The 18110-nt window shown below is 43.3% G+C and overlaps 1 protein-coding gene across 3 annotated transcripts in view; it reads right to left on the reverse strand.

The window, feature by feature from the left end:
* BACH2 (BTB domain and CNC homolog 2) overlaps positions 1-18110 on the reverse strand; it is a 360545-nt gene that overhangs the window by 14642 nt on the left and 327793 nt on the right. For all 3 annotated transcript variants that reach the window (XM_023587670.3, XM_071218599.1, XM_023587669.3), the window contains one exon: positions 8112-9698. In XM_023587670.3, the coding sequence (XP_023443438.1) occupies positions 8112-9698 (1587 nt within the window). The remainder of the gene's footprint in view (positions 1-8111; positions 9699-18110) is intronic.

Raw genomic sequence — 18110 nt, forward strand, 5'->3', positions numbered from 1 at the left:
GTATGTTCCAGGCACATGGGCGTCTTCCCTGGAAATCAGGGGAAGCCACTGACCCCTAGGTCCTCTCTTGGCTCTTGGAGAACAATCCACTCACAGGCTTATAGCACCCAAACAGATATTGGGATTTGGCTTCAGAGTTGAGACACATTGTTATGGACTGAATCATCTGCACCCCCTCCCCACAAAGACGTGTGCAAGCCCTAACCCTGGTCCTGTGAACATATTTGTAAAAACAGGATCTTTGAAGATGTTATTAATTACGGCAACACAAAACGGAATCAGGGTGGGCCTTAATCCAGTATGACTAGGGTCCCTATAAGCAGAGGAAATTTGGACACAGTGGGAGGAGACAGCGGAGGAGAGAGGTGGCCATGGGACAGAGGCAGAGACTGAGTTATGGATCACGGGCGAGCATCCTCCATCAGAACGCCACAGACTTCAGAGAACACCTGGCTTTGCTGATACCTTGATTTCAGGCTTCTAACCTCCAAAACAGTGAGACAAGAAATTCCTGTTATTTAGGCCAATCAGTCTGTGGTATTTGTGACAGCAGCCCTGGCAAACTAAGGCACACATTGGGAAGGCTGAAGTCCTCTTCCATTTCTTCTGGTGAGTTACTACAACTCAACAGGCTCAACACCTTATTTTTCTACCTCCCCACACACATCTTCTTCCACCATTTTACTTCTCAGCACAGGCTTGGTTTCCATTTGCTGGACCCTCATAAATCATGCTGAACACCCAACTTGACAAGATGATGAGTCCCCTGTCACCATCACCAGTCTGAATGGTTCCAGTTATATTCTGCAGCTCCAGTTAAGCAAACTGCCTATAAGCAGAAGGACCCATTGGCTGTGGGGCTGCTGCATAGATGCTGTCGCCCTGCCTCTTTGGTTTCCAGTAGAGGCATGGAGAGTCAAGGGCGGCCAGTGACTCAGCGAGCCAAGGGCCCTAAGGGCATCATGGGCTGGTGCCACTGTTTGCACAATATGCTACTGACTTTACCCAGCCCCAGCCAAGTGCTGGTTACTCCTCTCTTCCCCCCCAGAGCCCGACAGGTAGGGAAGGACCAGAGGATAATTTTTAGCACTGTACCTGCACTGGCCTGCTAAAGAACAGCCAGAGAAGGGGTAAACCTTCTGGGGGCTCCAGCTCTTTAGCTGCCAGTGAAATGGATGGAGAAATGGATGATCCCTGCAGGAGTGGCAATGGGTGGGAGGAAGCCGTGGCACCTGGACAGTGAATGAAGCCTAAACATACCTCCTGTGCTGTTGACACCAGTGAGATAGAGGGCCTGGACAGGGGATGCCACAGGCTGGAACCTGAAATGCCAGCTCTCTTTCCCACCGAGCCGAAATCAGCTGCTTCACTTCTCTCCCCATACCAACAACTATCCCCTTTCTGTAGCCAAAACCATCATGCTCCTTCTCAGTTAAAAAAAAATTACATAAAAAATATAACTTCTTTGGAAAATTCAAATATGAGACACAAAGAAGGAAAAAAAAAAACCTCCCACCCCAAACAAACTCTTTGTGTATGTTGTTACAGAGTTGTAATCGGACGGTACTATTTCTGTCTGGCCTCTTAACACACATTTCACTTGCCTGTTGTGTCTGGCTTTCAGGGTAGGGGTTACTGGGGAAGCAGGGTGGAGTGGAAGGTTTTGCAGCAGAAGTTGAAAACAAGCATTTGCTTCTTCCAGGAATCCCAGTGGAAGACTGTTTTTTGTTTTTTTTTAAGATTTATTTTTTATTTATTTCTCTCCCCTGCCCCCAGTTGTCTGCTCTCTGTCCATTCGTGCTGTGTGTTCTTCTGTGACCACTTCTATTCTTATCAGCGGCACCAGGAATCTGTGTTTCTTTTTGTTGTGTCATCTTGCTGTGTCAGTTCTCCGTGTGTGCAGCACCATTCTTGGGCAGGCTGCACTTTCTTTCACACTGGGTGGCTCTCCTTACGGGGTACACTCCTTGCACTGGGGCTCCCCTACACTGGGGACACCCCTGCGTGGCACGGTACTCCTTGTACGCATCAGTGCTGTGCATGGGCCAGCTCCACATGGGTCAAGGAGGCCGGGGGTTTGAACTGCGGACCTCCCATTTGGTAGGCGGACGCCCTATTCATTGGGCTAAGTCCATTTCCGGAAGAATGGTTTTTGAATATATTTTTTCCCATCTCCTTTTTTGATTTCACTACCAGATGTTGAATACAAAGTACAGGAGAGAAAAGGGTAGCATCACACTAACATCATGCCGTAAGCACTGATGGTGTGAGCAGGTGGCCATCTCTTCAGAGCCCTTAACATCTGTGCTCTCCTGGGACCCTCAGGCAACCTAGGAGAGATCGTGATGCCTGCTGGACTGCAGCTGCGACTGGAACAGCTGGATGGGACAGCCAGCTCAGGGTTAGGCAGATGCCAGTGACAAAGTCTCCTGCCTGAGACTAAGATATGTCCTACACTCTATTCTCATGGCCCAGTTTCTGGAACAAATGTAGGACGCTTGGGATGTTATTATGATACTGCAGTTAATCAGGGGTGTGATCTCAGGCAAGTCATTCATTCTCGCTTGGCTTAAGTTCTTTGAGGTTCTATGAGTCAGAGGGCGATAATACTGGCCCTCCTTTGCTTACCGGGTGGTTGGGAAGCATAAAACTGGATAAGAGATGGAGAAAGTTCTTTGGAAAGTTTGAACTGCCTTATAGATATGAGGCATATTAATAGTATTATTTCTGTTGATCAGTCCTGTCTTCCCATGACTCATGGTTTCTTCTTCCAGACATTCCGCATATGCTTTGTGCTCCAGAAGCTAAGAAAGATCTTCTATAACACATGAAAACATTGTTTTAATTAGAAGGATGGCTGACTCCTTTGCTGCCCAGCAAGGTCTTCTTTTTATTTAGCAAGCCGATTACAGACACTTCTAAAAGCATGACTGATTCACTGAACCACAAAAATGATTTTAAATGTTTTACATACAACATGTTTCTGTACATCAGCATTTGGGTGGGAAGTGGTGGATTCAGACTCAGTTCTTTTATTCTACAAAACTTCAGTCCTTGTTCTGGACTGTATCTCTTTCTTTTTCTCCCTCCCTTACATGCGTGTGCACACACATACACACACACATACATTTTTATCCCTTTTGATAAGAAACATGAAACAAGTCCTACTGATCAGTATTTCTGGCTATGTAAATTGACTGCCTTTCTAGTCTTTACTAAATCCACAATTAATCACAATTAATCTTTAGTCTTTACTAAAATCCACAATTAATCAGAAATGTTTGAGTACAAAACTGTCTTACGGAGATGCTTACTACTTGGAAGATGCTTGTGACTTTTCCCTACTTTTCAAATTTTGAAAACAAACCAATAAACCATAATGAGATACCATTTCACACCTACTGGGATGGCTATATTAAAAAAGATGGACAATAACAAGTGCAGGTGAGGATGTGGGAAAATTGGGACCATCATATACTGCTGGCAGGAATGTAAAGTGGTACAGCCACTTTGGAAATAGTCTGGCAGTTCCTTAAAAGGTTAAACATTAGAGTTAGCATATGATTATGTAACTTCACTGCTATGTATATGTTTTCAGAGAACTGAAAACATATGCCCACACAAAAACCTGTATACGACTATTTACAAAAACATCATTTGTAATAGCCAAAAAGTATAAATAACCCAAATGTCCATCAATGAACACAATGTAAACAAAATGTGGCATATTCATAGAATGGAATATTATTTGGCCACAAGAAGGAATGAAATACTGATACATGTTACAATATGGATGAACCCTGAAAATGTGATGCTAATTGAAAGAAGTCATACACATAAGGTCACAAACTAAAGACTGCATTTATATGAAATGTAAGAAAAGGTAAATCTATAGAGACAGAAAGTAGATTAGTGGTTGCATGGGGATGAAAGGAGGGTGAGGAGAATGGGTACAAGATTTCTTTTTAGAGTGATGAAAATGGCAATGGTTGCACAGATTTGTGACTATATTAAAACTCACTCATTTGTTCACTTTAACAGCATAAATTTATGGAATGTGAATTTTATCTCAATAAAAAAGAAACTGTATTAGAGATATGTATATAAAATTCAAATATTATAGGAAAACATAGAAATTCAACTTTCCCTATAATTCTTCCCCCAACTTTCCTTCCCATTTTATCTCATTCTGAGTAAGTGTATTTATTATTTATAACATGTATATTTACAAAACAAACTAGGACCTTGTTTGCACGCTATTTTGTGACTTTTCCCACTTAACATGACTTGTTCAACTTCTCGTCATTTTAAATAAGAAAAAAATGCCCAAGATGACTTCTTGAGTCATACAGCAAACCCAGAAGTCATAAAGAAAAAGACTGACATTTCATTACATAAACTTTTCTATATGGCAAAAGATACCATACATAAATATTAGGCTAGGAAAAAATGTCAGCAACATTTATGAAGAAGCATTAATATTCCTAATAATAGGGATTAAAGCTTGAACAAACTGATCTTTAAAAGTAAAGGAACTCAAAAAAAAAAAAAGGGGGAAAAATACAAATAGGCAACACACAGAAAATGTAAATGTAAATGGAGAATGAACACAAGAAAAGACGTTAACCTCATTAGTAATCAGGGAAATGCACAGCAGCAATGAGTCATCGTATTTTGCCCATCAGATTGGAAAAATTAAAAAGACTGGTAACAATTATACTGGTAAGAATAGGGGAAAATAGACACTCATAAAGTTGCTGAAGCATATGTGAACTGTTACAACCTTTTCAGAAGGTAATCGGGTAGTATTTAATAAATGAACACGACCTTTAACCCACTTATGGGATTCTAACCCACAAAAATAAATGCACCACTATTAAAGATATGTTCACGAAATGTTTATTATAGCAATATCTATAAGAAGGAAAAGACTGGAAAAACTGGTTAATGTCAGTTGAGAGGTGATGGCTGAATAAATTGTGATTTATGGACATCATGGATATTAAAAAAGCATGCATTAGCCCTTTATGATTCACCTGGAAGTAAGCACCCACTAGAGAGCGAAGGAAAAAAAGCAAGTTGCTGAGTAATTATACAGTATTATGCCTTTAAAAAAAAAACCAATCCCTATAGATGTGAACATGTTTGTATACTGTTGTGGGCACACAGAGGAAGCCTGTTAAATTGGTTATATCAGGAGTTGGTTTTGCTGAGTTTTGTTACTTTTTAAAAAAAGTTGATTATTGATAAAGGAAAACACTGTGCTGGTTTAAACTCTCTGCAAAGGTAGGTAACAGGTCAAAAGAACGGTAATGCTTATAAAATGGAAGAGTTATTTATTATTTAACACAGGAGGAAAATGACATCTTACAGAGTATAAGGCGTGTTAGCACTTTTTTGATCTAACATCTTGGCTCCTCATAGACATGGAGGAAGAGAGACTGGGAAGGAGCAGAGCCCCACAAGTCTGAGTGATGAGACTTGGAGGGAGGAGGTAGAGGCTCTTTTTTTTGGTTTTTGACTCCAGTGTTTCCTGGGTTCACTTAGAAAAGGCCATTGCACCTCAGATTGAGGCAGAATCAATATCTTCCTTCTTTCATTAATGCCTAGTATAAGCGAGAGTCTCTCCGAGAGGGAAATTAAAAACTAGTTTTATTTGGTCATGTTAACAACTAACTTTTCAAGATTGAATTGTCACTGCTCTAGCTAACAGAAGAAATCTTGGTTCCATGAAATAAGTCAGGTGACAGTAGCTAGAACATAGCAGGCATCAAAAGACACTGGCTCCTTCTGGCTTAGTTCAGGAAAACAAATTTAATTTAAGTAGTGAAAGATTTGCCATCAGTGTTATTACTGGGGATGACATTTCTTCCAGTGTCAGATTAACTTCCAAAAGCCAGTCATTAATTCAAAGAGGAGGCTTTCTCTCAGGGAGTCAAGTTGAGTCCCCAAGACAATTCTTGGAAAATCTCAGCTCCATACTCAAGGAAAATAATAATGTCAATTTGGATGCAATGTTAGCTTTACTGTCTAAAAGGTACTATTGGGAGAGGCTAACTGTGATTCCTGAAATGGTATAGAGCTTTTAGCACATGTCTCTTCCTTCACTGTTTAGAAATGCAAACAGATTTTTTTTTTTGAAAAGTAAATTAAAAATATTTTTAAAAGCAGGAGTATTTCTGGAGGGCTGACTAGTTCTGTTCATGATTATTTTATAGGTGGAATGTATTCTTTTAATTGATTTGTGATATTCAGTTCTAAGGTAGAGAACTGCTATAACAAACACAGGAAGAACACACGTGCTCTTGTGTTGGTGGCATTTAGTTCCAACAAGTGACTTTGGAATGCAAAAGGGGAAAAGGAAATTTATCTGAAACTGACAGTTCCTTGAACATATGTGAATGTCATAAAAACACAGCCCTGTTAGCTTAATGGCAGGGCTCCCCTTTAGGGAGAGACTGAAAACCAAGACTGGGAGTCACTTGTCCTCTTTTCACTACAAGGGTCCTTGCCAACAAACTGGAGCCATTGACTAGGCTTCTGCATCAGACACTCTTAGGAAGATTTCAGGGAAATAAATCTTCACAAAAGTTGTGGTCACTGAGAGAAAGCACAGCCTTTGCAAGTTCTCACAAAACCTCAGTCCTCTGGCCATCAGGGATGCAGATGTGCTTGCCTTGGGGCACCTCCACCCCAAATCTAGCAAAATAAGGCTATTCACTTGGGAAGCCCATTCAAATTTCCTTTATGCTTTTTAAAGCTAAATTAAATCCTTTCTGTATTTTCCTGTCTTTTTCCATTTTTGTCAGGCAGTAACAGGGGAGCAGGAACCAGGGGGGCTAGTGAAGAAGAGGGAACTGTGGAATCTGTCTTCAAAATAAGCCCCCAAACCTGAGGTGCTGCTCATCAACCTTGCAGAGGCTGAGGAACTCGCACGGGGCTCTGTGAACTGCCAGCTTGCCCTGTACGGCCTTTCTGCTGTCTCGTTGGGTTAACATCGTCCGCTTTGCCAGAGGCTAAGATCCAGAAAGTACAGACAGAGTACTGAGGGCTCTGGCCTAATGAGGAGCATGCCTGGGTTTTATGTGTTTTTTTGACAAATAGCTCTGAGGAGAGACCGCTCACGGAGGCTGGTCTGAGACACAGGTGGATGTCTCACGTTGGCTCCCTGTCAGGCGCCAACGTGTGGTAAGTGTCAGATCAGGACACACGCCTCCCTCACAACCTTCATAGGGAATTCTCATGCTACTGGTGAAGTGGGAACATACGGGGCCTCTATTCTTTCCTCTCCTTAGTAACAGGAGTCTTGCCCACGATGCGACTTGGCATCACTTCTCCTCCCGATCTTGGTAAGACACAGATGGATCCTTTAGGGCAGTGTATCTGTAAGACACTTCACTTTCAGTGTGGACAAAACTCATTTCAATCCTGCTATGTCTCACAATGACTTTTCGCCCTTTGTGGGGAGCCTGGGAAATGATATATTACTCAGTGACGCGTGACTGATGAGGGTGTTCCTGCTGTGACTGTGGGACCAGGACAGACGCAAGCTTTGGACAGCCACCAGGTCACGTGTTGACAAGGAAGACTTAAAGGGTGCTGGAAAGCACCTGTTGTGTTGCTCTGTCTAGCTTCAGTTGATCAGTTTTGAAAGAAGTTCAATGTTTTCCTCTACACTGATAGGGTGAAGTACAGGATGATGGTGTTGGACATGGCATTCTTCCACAGCAGATAGAGGAGAAAGGAGAAAGGGAGGAGGAGGAGGAGGAAAAGGAGGAAAAGGAGGAGGAGGAGGAGGAGGAGGAGGAAGAGGAGGAGGACGGTTGGTGGTGGTAGTGGTGAGAAAGCACTAAGCCTGCTTTCATACAGTAGCCCTACTTTTTTTTCACTAAGCAGTTTTTCTCTTCCAGTTGAGTATTGAAATCTAGATCAAATACCAAATGCTTTCAAGGACAAGTAGAATTGCCTTGAAGCACTGTGCCTCCATGGATGGAGAAGGCAATCTCTTTCCTCTTGGTAAATAAGGACAATTTGGGAGTGGTGGGGATACAGGGTCCAGATAAAGGACTCAGAGAGTGGGTCACGTGCTTGAATTTATGTGGGTTCCCTACCTCCTGGCCCCTGTCCTGCACAGGACACGACTCACTGTCTGCTTCCGAGAACGATCCAGATTCGTCGCTGGAGTTGGTTCCATAAGACTGCTCACATTTAATTTGGGGTCGGACCTGGTTGTATATTCCGTCTCCCATCAGGCCTGGCTCCTGATGTTCTGTGGCAAGGAATCTGGCTCCCTGGGAACAGGGTGAGGAGGAGAACTCACAGAGAGGGAGGCTGCAGGGTGAGCCCCCGCTCCCGTCCTCTGCGTAGGAGTAGGAGGAACATGAGCTGGAAGTCCTGGTCCTGGTCTCCAAGGGGGGCGAGCGAGGGCAGACTTTGATTGGCACCGGGCAGCTGGTGTTGGGCCGCATCCTTCCTGGCAAATGGTCAGCCATCAGTCCACTGTGGGAGTAGGCCTGTGAGCTGGGGAGGGACTGGCCAGCTCCCACCCACAGACCCTTTGGCACCGGCTCAGAGAGGTCTTTGTCCAAACTGCTCACCCCCGAATACGAATGCACCGAAGTGCTCACCTGGTCACAAGTGCTCGAGGAGAAGATCACACTTCTCCGGTCCAGCTCTCCTTCCTGTTTACAGAGAGCCTCCAACCCAGGCCCCTTGAGGGGCAACCCCATTGTGAAGTTGGATGTGTCCTTCTGGCCGACATGGGGCTGTCCGTAATTCCCTGTGAAAGGGGTATAGTCAGTTTTAAGGTCACCCTGAGTGATCCCCTTGTCAAAAGGGCATGCTGAACTCCGAGCAAAGTGCTGCTGAGATGTACTGGGCAAGCCAGACAGCTCCACACTTTTTGTTATACTGAACAGAGACCTTAAGCAGGAGGGAGAGGACACACTTCTGGATCTATCCAGGCAAGCAGCCCCGGTAGGGGTGGTGGGGGCGGGGCTGGGCTGTTTCTGGTCCATTTCAACATCACCCCCTCTGCCCTTGACGTCAGGCTCATCTCCAGACAGGCAGAGCGTGATGCTCTCTTCCTCGTTCTCTTCACTGGGTGGCTCACTTTTAATCTGTCCCATGGCAAGCCCTGGCTTGAGGCTGCTGCCAGAGTTATCTTCACTGAATGTGCTTGCGAAACCTGAGGTACTGTGTGATGATGCATTATAGACATTCTTGGTACATGCAAGCTGGTACTTCTTGTATCTGGGGTACTGTGTTAACACATCCTTTTCTGAGCTCTCCTTAGGGTCCGTCGGCACATCGGACAAGGGCAGCAAGACTTCTTCCTTCTCTGCCACCGGGATGGCTGCGGCTTCAAAGCTGATGGGGTCTGGAAGCATCTGGTCCCTGGAACAAGCCATCTTCGCTGTTTCTGAATCCATCGTGTCCTCCTCCTCTTCCTCCTCCTCTCCCGTGGAGTTCTTGCGGTCCTCATGCGGGTGCTGGCATGCAGAGTCCTTCCGGCACACAAACAGGCCATCCTCACTGTTCAGGAGCTGGGTCTGCAGGAAGCTGAAGCAGGAGTCCTCGAGGTTGTGCATGCGCAGGAACTCGGCACAGCGGATGACCTCGCGGATGTTTTCTCTGCTGAGTAACAGCTTGGCAGTGTAGGCAAACTGTAACAGTGGCCCGAAGCCCCTGGCTGTGACCTGCAAAACAAATAGGGAAATTGCCAGCGTTACCATCAGCACTGCTATTGTCCCGAATCCCTCAACTGAAGCAAGATAACCAGACTGTGCTAAAGTCCCAGAATAAAGACTGCAAAGGAGCAGTTAATCTCGTACTGGGTCAGCAATGATTCTGCTGCCAATAATTAGTGCCTGTTTCACATGCCACTGCGCTATTTCATCAGGGTGCGAGCAGAATTGAAAATAACCAGGGTCAAGTGGCTAAACAAGATGACAATGGGTTCAGTGTTTGCGCTAATGAAATATCCTGGCAAAAATGCGTGGTTACAATGGGAAGCCTATTAATTTGCCTCCCAATCAATCCTGTCGAGAGCCTTTCTACGTGAGGAACACGGGCTGTGACACTGCTTGCAGCTCACCCGAGCCAAAGAACGCATTATAGTTGTCTTGTTAACCACAGAACTGGCCAAAAGGCCCTGTTATAAACTGTAGTAGTGCCTAGGGTTTAAAAAGAATTTTCTATCAATTCCACTTTTAAAAGAGATGTTATACAACTCCTATTTTGCTCATTCATCATGATTTCTAGTTGGGACTTTTCAGTCACCATGTCATGATGCTGGAGATGATGACCCTCAAAAGCAATGAGATGGGAAAGAAATGAACTCCTGGACCAGCAAGAATGTGTGTGTGTGGGTGCAGAGCTAAATAAACTGGGTATCGCTTAAATGGTTGAAACTGCTGAAAGGCACAGGACTTAGGCAATTCCTTCCCTAATTATTTGCAGCAGCTTTGCCATGCAGCTGTCTTCTTTCCTGGAAAATCTTCAGGGGCTAAGCTACTGTCATGAGCTGCTCATCCACTGCATTTTATACAGATTGAAAATGTGCTATTTACACACAGCTTGCATGCACACACACACATACACGTACACACAGAATGACTTAGAGAATTAAAAATCTGTTGCCTAAAGCCAATTGTTTTTTCAGATGGAAATGGATTAAACTTGCTGGTGTTTCAGGGTTGACTTCCTTGTTCCAGATGCAAAGTCATCCACCTACTAGGCTCTTGCAAGCACTGCTAACCCTGTAAGGAAGCATGTCTATGAATCGCCTGTACAAATCAAGTGACACCAGCAATCATGGGGTCCTTGCTGGAAGCTATGGTAGCAGTAATGAAGAATACCTGCTGGGGGATTGACGGCTGAGCAAGATGCACTGGCAAGCTTTGGAGCTGACTTCTATGTGTATTAAATTCACTAGAGCACACAGAGCCAGAACATTTATGAAGACTTGCATCCATTGTTTAAGGCTCAACTTGGACATCAACCCCTCTGTGGGAGCCCTCTTCAATCCTCCTAGAGAGAACAAATGACCTCATTCTCTCAGCTCCCATAACAAGAGTGAGGAGGAAACGTCCAGGATTTTCCCAGGTGGCCTTGATTTTATATCACTGCATTCTTTCCAGTGAGGGAAATTTCTTAAACAAACAACCCAATGGGATTTTAATTGCTAATGTTTTTGAAGTACTTTAAATAAAATTCCAAATAAAAAAATTCTTGTCAGTTTATAAGGCCCAAGATATTTGCTTAAAAAGCTAAAACATGACATTATAGTACTATAAGAGCAATGCTTGCCCCCTCATCTTTTTCCTTTTATTGGCCTTTTTTTTTTTTTAAAAGATAAATAGGTCACACAAAATGTTACATTAAAAAACATAAGAAGTTACCATATCACCCCCCACCTCCCCTACCTCTTGCCCCTCCCACATCAACATCCCCTTTCATCAGTAAGGCACATTCATTGCATTTGGTGAATACACCCTGGAGCACTGCCACTCTGCATGGACCATAGTTTACATTGTAGTTCACACTCTCCCCCTGTCCATCCAGTGGCTTATGGCAGGATATACAAAGTCCTGCATTTGTCCCTGCGATATCATTCAGGACAACTCCAACTCCCCAAAATGCCCCATATCACACTTCTTCCTTCCTCTCCCTGCCCTCAGCAACTTCCATGGCCACCATCTCCACATAATGATACAATTTCTTCCATTGCTAGAGTCACAACAGTTCTATAGTTGTGACTATACCAGGAAGTCCACTCCAATCCATAATATATTCCTCCATCCTGTGGACCCTGGGATGGCGATGTCCACTCCATCTCTAAATCAAGAGGGAGCTTAGATCCCATATGGCTGATGGATGCAATTCATCTGGTTGCAGTTGTAGATACTCTCGGTTCTCTGGTGTGGTGGTTGACCATTCTCACCTCCCCATCAGCTGACCTGGATAAGTCCAATGAACCAGAGGGTAGGTATTGCAACTCTGCTGAGGCTCAGGGCCCAGCTGGGACATGGGCAGTCCAGAGATTCAAGTCTCCTGAGCATACACTAACCCCAGCACTAATCACAGGTTCAGTAAGAGTAACAGAAGAGGCATGCGTAGAGAAATCACATCTGAGTCCCACTCGATCACACTCAGGAGCAGAAATTCCAAAGTAGGGACCACTGGCAAGGCACCAAACTCTGGAGCTAACTGTCATGACTGTAGGATCAGGGTGTCTCTGTAGCCCTCAGGAGCACCACTACTTGGGGCTGTATCTACTTAGGTTGCCTATGAGATCCTGCTGAGGTGTGCATAAGCACTACTCCTTTGATGACCTCCTGACTCATTTTGAAGTCTCTTAGTCATACAAACTGTTTTGTCTTTATCATTTTCTCCCTTTTGTTCAAGGTCTTTTTCTAGTTGCATCACCAGCTGGTGATTGGTAGTAATCCCTCAGGGCCAGGGAGGCTCATCCCCGGGAGTCATGTCCCACGCTGGGAGAAAGGTAATGCATTTACATGCTGAGTTTGGCTTAGAGAGTGGCCACATTTAAGCAACATGGAGGCTCTCAGGAGGAAACTCTTAGGCACCTGGCAGCTCTAGGCCTAGTTGAAATTTCAAGCACACAAAGCTCATAAGCATAGTCTTCAGTATTGAGGGCCCATCATTGGACATTCCTTCTTCACTGGTCTTTGCCCTTGCACTTAGGGGATTGTTGCTGTTCCATTGGGGAATGTGACAGAGCTCCCCAGGATGGGAAATCAGCACTCCCTCAGTTGTCATGTGTAACTCTATCCACTATGACAATACCCAACCAACATCTGAACATATCTATATACCCTATATGCATGCCCTGGAGAACTCCCTCCCACCCATGCATCCCCCATTAATGACATCCCATGTCAATGCTCCTCCCCTGCCATAGTTGAACCCCTCTGTGATCCAAAACTTCTTAAAAAATGAAGCCTAATATATTGCCAAATTTGATTAGTAAGAAATGAAATAGTATTGACAGGTTTAAAGATTAGAAATAGAATACAGAACAATTTAGAAAAACTAAAATAAAGTAAAAAATAAGTTGGGGTATTAAAAAATGAAAAATATCATAAAACTGTTTTTGACATTTTGCCTTTCATCACAGTAATAGGTGTTGCCCTGCATGTACAGTGGCAAGGCAATCTCTTCCATTCCTTCCTCAGTGTCTACATGCTTTTTAAAAAAATTTTTAATTTTGTCTTCTAGGAAGTTTTAGATCACAGTAAAATCACATATACAATATAGGGGACTCCCATATACCCAACATCAAACCCTTTTCCCCTTCCCCGGCAATGATCTTTTTAAATGTGGATGTTATATTTGCTACAGCTGATGTACATATATTTAAACATCGCTACTAACCATGGTTCCCTTATGGCTTACATTATGGTTTATGTTTTAGACTGTACACTTTTCTAAATTTTTGGTTTCATTATGGTTTAAATTTTAGACTATAAATTTTGGTGAAATTTAACATGGCTTATATGCATTGTTGCAGGATCTTGTGGAACATTTCCATTGTCCCCCCAGTTACCCCTCTTCCATCTATTCTATTCCTCTCTCCCCCTCCCCTCAGGGCCCACAGTGACAACCAAGCTTTACTGCTTGAAGGACATGATTCATAGATACTTACAACAATGCTGAGGGCTTGACACTCTAGTCTGTCCTCCCCCACTGGGAGCCACCCATGCCTCTAGAGACACCCTCTCCTCCATTTGAGAACATTAGGCCTCCCCAGGATGGGGTTACAACACTTTCCCGCTCATTGTATGTGTCTCCACCCACTGATATAACACACTATGACAAGATGAGCACTCACACACTCCCTAGAAGCCTGCCCCAGGTGCACTCTGTGCCAGATGTCCCTCATCAAACACCTTAAACAAGTAACTCTTTCTTATTATATTTTCTAAAGAGTTTTCTCAACATTATAGTTTCAACCGTGTACCTGACATTCTCCCATGTTTACCTGCTCCCCCAAAACCCTCCCCCCAATTCCATGGACCATCTGACCCATCCTCCCAACCTAGTCCCCCTCAAGCCTGCAAAGTCCCACCCAATAGTATCCATATGTCCCCATCTTATCCCTTCACTGAACAACTACTTACATCCAATACTTGTCCTCTCATTTTTTTTTTTTTTAATCTGGGTGTGTCATCATCTTTTTAAAAAATCTGGGTGCGTCATTGCCTTTTCGGTGCATCGCTGCGCCACGCAGGGTCCTGCACCTCACCACGCCGGTCTGGGACACCTTTTTTCTTTCTTTCTTTCTTTCTTTTTTTAACCAGGGTTCTCCATATGGTAAACAGAAGCTCAACTGCTTAAGCCAGAGCCACTTCCCCACATCATTTCTGTTACATTAGATTGTGTCTACCACAAGACATGAGCTCCTTAAGATCAGGGGTTGTTTCATTCATTTTTGTCATCCTGCATCTAACCCAAAATCTCTAGCATGGTAAACACTTGATAAATGCATGTATATTCCTGAATATGTCATATATCTGACATATAACTAAAGTGCCCAGAAGGTAATAACACAGTCTGGTGGGTGTTGTCTCAAATTATTTTTCCAACAGCCAACCAAACCAATCAATTAATCTGTCCCTAGTACTGGAATTAAAAAGGAGCTCATCTGACTAGTCTTTTGTATCTGTCTAAACTGATTTGGAAATAGATTTAGCTTACATCTTTTTACTTAATTTTCCAATAGGAACCTTAAAAAGGGGTAGAGTATATTTATAAGAGAAATCAAAGAAGGTGATAAGATTGTCACATGACCTGATTCTTCACTGCAACATTGCTCTGCCACAAAGAGAGGAATGGCAGAATCAAGGCAGAAGCAACCCCTCGTAAGTAAGCACCTTCCACTACGCTTCTAGGCCATTTTCCAGTAGCTGAGTGGATAATACATATCCTGAGAGTTGGCAAATGTGCTCACTATGTGGGAAATTGGAAAAACTCATCTTAATGCTCTTTATATGTTTCCTACAATTCTTTTCAGACTCTTGTCCTTATCACATTTCTTTTTCATTGATGTTCTGGGACTCAGTTAAGCCCTACCACTGCTCCTTCCTGTGGTTGCTTCTAAAGAAAGTACCTAAAGAAGCCAGGGCAACTCATGGGGAATCATCAGATGAGGAAGCAATACTGGGACTCACTACCTCTGAACGGCTGCAAGGAGCTACAAAATGCTTCTCCACCCAGGGAAGAGCTGATGCTTCAATGTGTGAATTGGACTGAGGATGCCAATGAGCAAAGTCCCCACATTCCAAACCAATAATGCTCCTCAGATCATTGACCCTTTAGGGATCAGGGGACATAATGATTTTGAATGACTTCATTTGGTCATACATAAAAACAGGTTTGTAACTATCATTCAAGCCCGAGGTTACAGGAGATGGTATCCTCACAATGAAATATGACTAGCACAAAACTAGCTTTATCCCACCTTAGTTTAATGCCTGCTCTGTCACATTCAGTTCTGGAAAATTTTGCTCGACTTTTGTGTGCAAAGCTTTGTTTAGTTAGAGTTAACATTTACCAAGGAGCTCTTCTTGGCCAGCACCAGACTAGTTGGTTCTCATCACATCCTGTAAGGCAGGCATGATCATGCCTATTTTGTAGATGAGGAAAACTGAGAAGTATGGAGGTGAAGGAACGCATCTGAGGTCATAGAGCTGGTAATAGTGGAGAGCGGGGATTTCAGCCCAAGTCCAACCTGATTCTTCTTGCACTAAGTGCCATGAGAGGTGGATGAGCACAAGACTCAGCCCTCTGCTCAACAAATTTACCATTTAGCTTTGGGAAAGAGGTACGAAAAATGAATAGTTAATTAATGAGTAACAGTGTAAGTAGGTTAACAATGGAAGGGCCATTACAAGACTACAAGATTAGTTGGCAAAAGAATCCAGTCAAGTTCAGGAGAGGAAGACCAGAGGTCTGTGGGGATCCCTTACAAAAAGTTGTATCAGGAGACTTGGAGTATAGTGAAAGCCCCTGTCTAACTCTGCTCTGGGTCAAGTATTGCCTTGATACTACGGGCACCTTCTTTGAACTGTCTTCAGTGCCCCCTTCAGGAACCCACCTCTGGTATACTTCAGGCCAGTAGTAATAGCTCTGAAACGCAAAACAGAAAGCAAGTGCCTGCACACCTGCTGGCCAGTGATAAGATAGACCGAAGCTCTCTAAATCCTAGTAGGGCCTCCATCTTGAGTGGCCTGCATGGTCTTTCTATTTTTAGAAACCACTTAAACTCACTCATTGTACTGAGAGAGCAAATATCCGGGTACCAAAGTGAAGCCATATGCCTATGAAATCAAGCCCACGAGTCTGCATTGTTACTTACTTTTTGTTCTTAACAAGTAGGCGTCTGATAACGGAAAAAAAAAAAAAAGAGGTGGAGAATCACACACAAAACTAATGACCCATAAAAATGGTATTAAAAAAAGTAATGATCATAAAGTTAAAGTGGAATGAAGTGACGAGAAAGAGTGAACCAGTTCCATTTCACTGATGTTAATGGAACTGCATTCCACTGCTCTAAGGGAAACAGACATATATATATCCAGGCTAAAATTCACTGGTCAGGAACGACCTAAATGTAATAAACAGATACCACATGCATAATATAATATTAGGGACAACCTGGGACAAAGGTCTTCTGTTTCCAATGAAATGAAAATGATGGATCATTTTGAAGAGTATTTTTTCATTATGCTTAAACGTGTAACTAGGAGGTCCTGGGCAATATTCTATTGGGCATAGATGGGACTACATCACACATTGGGGGCTGAATGGAGTGTTCCGTGTGGGCCCAAGGCCTAGGAGAGGTCAGGAAGTAACACCTTCTTTGCCACCTGATTGTCATCGAGGAGGCAATGACCTGTCAGTAGTGACACACACAGGGCCAGGGGCACTGACCTTTAGGCTTCTTAAGGCTTGAAGGAAATAAGGTCAGGCCACCACACTCCCATGCTCCTAAGTGAGTCAACATGCAGATGATGTGACCCACTGAAAATATGACTCCTTATTTCTTTGGGTTCTGATGTGTCATCTCTATGCTGCCGATGGAAGGAAGATGAACTGATGAAAACATCTCGCAGAAGGTATGTTTGGTGGTTATTTGCAGAGTTGGGGAGCTCACTCTCTCCATGAGATACCCATTTTGCTCTTGGACAGAGTTTATGATAGGAAATTTCTAATAGTTTCATTGCTGGACCATTAGAGGGATCAGGCAGTCAGGCTTCAGGGACATATTTTCAGGGATAGATTTTCAATATATCCCTGCAATCATCCTCTACGTAAGGCATGTGGTTAAAGCCTCACAGGCACAGTGAATGACTGTTGCACTGAGCCTATCCGCACAAGGATGAAAAGACAAATCTGGAGTTGTGGTGACTTCCTGCTAGGAGAGGGGGGAGTGCACCTCAAGGTCTCCTAACTAAGACTTTACAGAACATGGACATTTATACCTTTAACAACACCATAAACACCTCTCTCTCTCACACACTTCAGGGACTAGGAAGATGAAGGTAACAAAGCGATGCCTACCGGCTTCTTAAAGTCCTAAGCCCATATCCCTCAAGGATGATCAGGATTCTCTGGGTTGAATTTGCACAATGACAGATAAAAAACATTGGTGACAACTCATTCTTCCTTCCCACCCCATGCTGCACTGTAGTATGAAGACTGATATAGCAATGAGGCATCACTTCTAATCTTAATTTTCTATAATTAATACTTATATCACACACATTTCTCCCCTAAACAGCATGCTGCACAAGCATACTACATTCAGGATATATTTGTTAAATTAATTAATCTCTGTATTTCAACTAAGTTTACAGTCACAATAGTATTAATTTTAGTTAAAGAGAGAACCAGAGGAACCAGTCTTTTTTTCCTACTCTTTAAGTAACAATACAAAAAAATAAATCAGCACTGACATTGATTTCTACATGTAAGTATGTAATTTCATGTGGCTTTTTTTTCTGAAGAAAATCACTATCTGTGTTAATGAATATGGCTTGAAAATACAACATGAAATGTTTTCTTTCCTGTGCAGGCTTGATTTT

Source organism: Dasypus novemcinctus, chromosome 11, assembly GCF_030445035.2.
Source record: "Dasypus novemcinctus isolate mDasNov1 chromosome 11, mDasNov1.1.hap2, whole genome shotgun sequence".
Taxonomy (NCBI): Eukaryota; Metazoa; Chordata; class Mammalia; order Cingulata; family Dasypodidae; genus Dasypus; species Dasypus novemcinctus.